Source organism: Rosa chinensis, chromosome 1 (genome assembly GCF_002994745.2).
Source record: "Rosa chinensis cultivar Old Blush chromosome 1, RchiOBHm-V2, whole genome shotgun sequence".
Lineage (NCBI taxonomy): Eukaryota > Viridiplantae > Streptophyta > Magnoliopsida > Rosales > Rosaceae > Rosa > Rosa chinensis.
The window spans coordinates 24,505,951-24,510,734 of NC_037088.1; the positions used below are offsets into that span (position 1 = coordinate 24,505,951).

A 4,784-nucleotide genomic window follows, 5' to 3' on the forward strand; every position below is an offset into this window, starting at 1 on the left:
ACTCAAATGAACAAACACGTCTTAACCCAAATAGCTTTAGCCTATTTCCTCAAAGCCTATCAGCCATGTGAACCGTTTTCCTTCTCAATCCATATTCCTTCATCTCCAGGTCACATATAACTGCTAGGTTCATCACTAACAATGTTATCAAAAGTCTCAATGGATCGCATTGTGGCATTAAATGGCTGCTGCTCCATTTCAATATCCTCTAGCTCCTCATCTTCAGCAGCCCCTTGGTAGTCTCTATCTGGGCACCGTACGATTACTGACCATTGAGCATCAAGAGGGTCTTGTATGTAAAAAATTTGCTTTACATGTGTACTCAAGACAAAAGCATCCTTCAAGTGCCCTTTTCTATTTAGATTTACCAAAGTAAACCCAAGTTCGTCTACTTTGATGCCCCTAACATTCTCAACCCAATCACATTTGAATATCGGGACCCTAAACTTATAGTAGTCCAACTCCCAGATTGTCTAATCACACCATAAAAGTCCATATCATCAGTTCTGGGGTTTTTATCCCTTGCACTAGAAACTTGCATTGCATCAGCTTGCAAAAACACTCCACTGTTTTGAACTGAACGAACATTATCCTGCTCCTTGGTGTTGAAATCAACTCCATTAACCTGGTATCCACTAAATGTCGGCACTTCATTCTTTGGTCCACCTGCCAGCCACCTCATTGTTTCTGAAACCTTATTGTTGGCGAACATGAGTTCATTTGATACCTAGAAAACAAAATAAGCAGTTACACATTATGCTTATGTAAAACCATATATATTGGACACCTCCAAAAACATCAATAATCCACAACTTACCCTCTCCTTTAACCACTCAGCAAAAGTTTGGTTATGTTTATCCTTCAGCCACTTTCGGTTTTTCGAGAACTTAGGAAACAACAACTTCAATAACTCCAAGTGTTCACTAAGACGATGGAAATTCAAAACAGTAAGCAAGATTGAAAACAAATAATGAAGGAAATGTTCATAATAAAAAAAAAGATACACTGAAACAAGAAATAACTTACGTGAAATAGGGCATCGCATCCTCCGTATTTTGTAAGACACAAAGATGTGCTTGATGCAGCTCCTTTCCATAAACAGATATCATGGTAGCGCCTGATAATGGTGTTGTCGCATTACGGACTCCTGATTTGCAACTTTCTGGAATTCCAGCAGTAGTAGCATCATCAAGCATACGTTCGTTTAGCACAAAACTCAACAGCCTCTTCGACAATGTAACACTCTGCTATGCACCCCTCAGGATGCCTGCAACATCTCACCCATCCTTTAAACACTTTCATGTATCTCTCGAAGGGGTACATCCATCGAAAAAATACTGGACCACACATCTCAACTTCTCTCACAAGATGGACAGTTAAATGAATCATGATGTCGAAAAAAGGTGGGAAGTACTTCTCAAGCAAGCAAACTGTAACAACCAGGTCAGCTTGCATTTTTTCTAGCTTCGAAACATTGATCACTTTTGAACATATAGCCTTAAAGAATAGGCAGAAACGAATTATTACATACCGAACCGGCTTCTCTATAACAGAGCGTAAAGCAACAGGGAGAAGAATTTGCATGACGGTGTGACAGTCATGCGATTTAAGACCAACAAGTCTTAAATCATCTATAGAGACAAGACTTCTAACATTTGAGGAAAACCGGACAGGCACAGTCATATCGAAAAAAGAGCTGTAAACAATTTTCTTTTCATTTAGCAGCAAGTTCCAAGTAGCCAATGGTAACTTGTCCCTTTTGGCACCAGTTTTAGGGCTCAAATCAGTCCTAATGCCCATTTCAAACATGTCTAAACGAGCAGCAACCCCATCCTTTGTTTTACCTGGAATGTTCAACAACGTACCAATGAGGGCATCACAACAATTCTTCTCAATGTGCATGACATCGAGATTATGACGTACGGGAATATATTTCCAGTACTCTAGTTCAAAGAACACAGACTGGTTTTTCCAACATGGTCTGCTTTGGTCATCAACACCCTTACCATGAGGAGGATGAGACTTTTTGCCAAATTCACAATTCAGACTCTCTACTCTTGCTAACACCTCGTCTCCGGTTAATGGTTCAGGAGCAAGGTCCTCTTCTATTGTGTTGTCGAAAGCAGCATACTGTTTTCGATAAGGATGATGTCGAGGTAGAAAGCGGCGATGCCTCATGAATGACATTTTGTTACCATTTTTCAACCTGTGTGGTCAGGTCTGATCAACGCATATTGGACAAGCATTGTAACCTTTTACGATGCTACTTGACAAGTTCCCATAAGCAGGAAATTCATTAATAGTCTAGAAGAGTACCGCTTTCAGTTTGAAGTAGTCCCTTCTTAATGCATCATATACTCCTTCAACTCCATCTCATAACAATTTCAAGTCATCTATTAAGGGTTGCAAATAGACGTCAATATCGTTACCAGGTTGTTTTGGTCCAGATATTAACAACGTCAACATCATATACTTCCTCTTCATACACAGCCAAGAAGGAAGATTATATGTGACAAGTATAACAGGCCAACAAGAGTACCTGCTACTTAGCGAACTATGGGGGTTAAAGCCATCAGATGAGAGGGCTAGTCTGAGGTTCCTAGGCTCATTCCCAAATTCTGGCCATGTTTTATCAATTAAATCCCAGGTTAGGGAATCAGCTGGATGTCGCATCATCCCATCTTTTTTTCTGCCATGGTCGTGCCAAGTCAGATTCTTAGATGTGTTTGCTGATTGGTACAATCGTTTCAACCTCGGGATTAATGGAAAGTACCATAATACCTTGGCAAGAATCCCTTCTTTCTCTGTTTTAGCCTTGCCCAATTTCCACCGTGAAACACCACAAGTGGGGCATATAATAGCATCTACATGCTGCTGTCTATACAAGATGCAGTCATTAGGACATGCATGGATCTTTTCGTACTCCATCCCTAATTGACTAAGTGTTTTTTCTGCCTCATACAATGAGGCTGGAACCTCATTCGCTTCAGGAAGCAAACCCCCATTCATTATTAGCATGTCGGAATAGCAAGCATCAGTCATTCCATGCTTTGCTTTCAGATTGAATGTCTGAATCAAACCATTCAACTTGGTTGTCTTGGTACAACCAGGGTACAAGGGCTTATCACCATCCTCCACATACTTTAGAAACTCATTTGAGTCTTCAGATATCTCCTCATCCTCACTTCCTCCTATATCTACATCATTCTTCCCTACCCCACTAGCAGGTTCCCAATTTACAGTTTCAGATTCGCCTTGCATTCTACTATTCATGTAAGACGTAGAAGGCGCTCCATGCCACCTCCAATTCTTATAACTCTCATCAATACCATTCCAGAATATATGGTCTTTAATAACTCCAATGGAAAATCCATCAGTGTTGCAACATTTTAAACAAGGACAACGTATCTTCCTTTCATTACTGGCATTCGCTGAGGCAAACTTTAAAAATTCTGCTAGTCCTAGCTGAAACTTCCGTGATCTTCTATCGGCGTGCATCCACGACTTATCCATATACTACAACCTACACATATATATGTATATCCTAAGTAAACATAACATACAGATGCTAATCCTATGTTATTCATTTTAACATAAACACACACACACAAAAAAGGCTCCAAGCAATATCATAGCATAAACCAGATCTTCCTAGAAGCAAAATCATATATGCATGCAACCAACATTGACAAGAAACAAAATAAGGAAACCACACTTTCTAGCTCTTCATATAATCAACATAACTTCAACATTTGACAAGTTTTCTATTAAAAAATGCAATCAAAGCAAAGAAAAGCATTCAGCTTAAATGAATAAAGATTTTACAAATAATCATGCCCATCTTAATAACTTGTATAAACAGTGAGAAACTATACCTGTGAACTTTGAACTTTGGATTTGACTTTGGACAAGGCTGCGAGTCTTTGATCACGTCAATCTTCAATCTGTAAACACAATAAACACTAATGAGCATAACAGAAACAAAAAGTGTCAACAAAAAAAGAAGAGAAGAAGAAAAAGTGTAAAATGTGATCTATCTAAACTTGAGACTGGGGATTTAATTATTTTTCATAATTCTGGTTAAATTGCTGTAATTTCTAAAAGATCATAATGTTGCAAATTGATTCAGCAGTACAGCGATGCACCAAATATGCACAATAAAGCAATTAAAGTGGAAACTAGCTTCTCACTTCATTTCTGTCAAATTTTCACATAAACTCACAGACCAATTTTACTGGGGGTACACACTCCAAGCAAGAAAGTGACACACTACAATTTTCTGTCCAATACGTTGAAGAGTCATGAACAAAGCAGATTCTAGTACTCGAATAAAAAAACTAAAGGAGATTTATGATGATGCTCAAGTTCAGCTTCCAAGCACTGGTGTTCAACAAAATGTTCAAACACAAAGCAACAAAAGATCAAGATCAAGATCATTGAGTATTTCATAGGCGATCCTTAGGTTTGCTGGCTAACACCTTGATTAGTACGACCAGCTTCCAGTTACTTGTCGAACTCTGCCGTACTCACTCAAAAATGGCCAAAACTTTCCATATTATAGTTAAAAGCCTTTGACCAAGCTAGAGAGCTAGGATCTTCTAAAAAAAAAAAGAGCTAAGAATTTTAGGATATGAAGCTGTCAAATGGCATTATTATATGTAATACAACAACTTTGGATCTTGGCTGCAGCAATCAAGTCGGCCAAGATAATCCAGTATTAAATAAATGTTGAATTGGAATGTTGGAATCAATCAAACATTAATCGAGCTGGTATCCTAGTTATC

The 4,784-nt window shown here is 38.6% G+C and overlaps 1 protein-coding gene across 1 annotated transcript; it reads right to left on the reverse strand.

Annotated features, from left to right (window-relative positions):
- Positions 1-2,373: 2,373 nt before the first annotated feature.
- Positions 2,374-3,513, reverse strand: LOC112203928. The gene has a single exon (XM_024344826.1). It carries the CDS (start codon positions 3,511-3,513, stop codon positions 2,374-2,376), a length of 1,140 nt encoding a protein of 379 aa, XP_024200594.1.
- Positions 3,514-4,784: the final 1,271 nt, after the last annotated feature.

Coding starts and splice junctions, on each gene's coding strand:
- LOC112203928 (XM_024344826.1), bottom strand. CDS start 3,513: ATGGATAAGTCGTGGATGCACGCCGATAGAAGATCACGGAAGTTTCAG.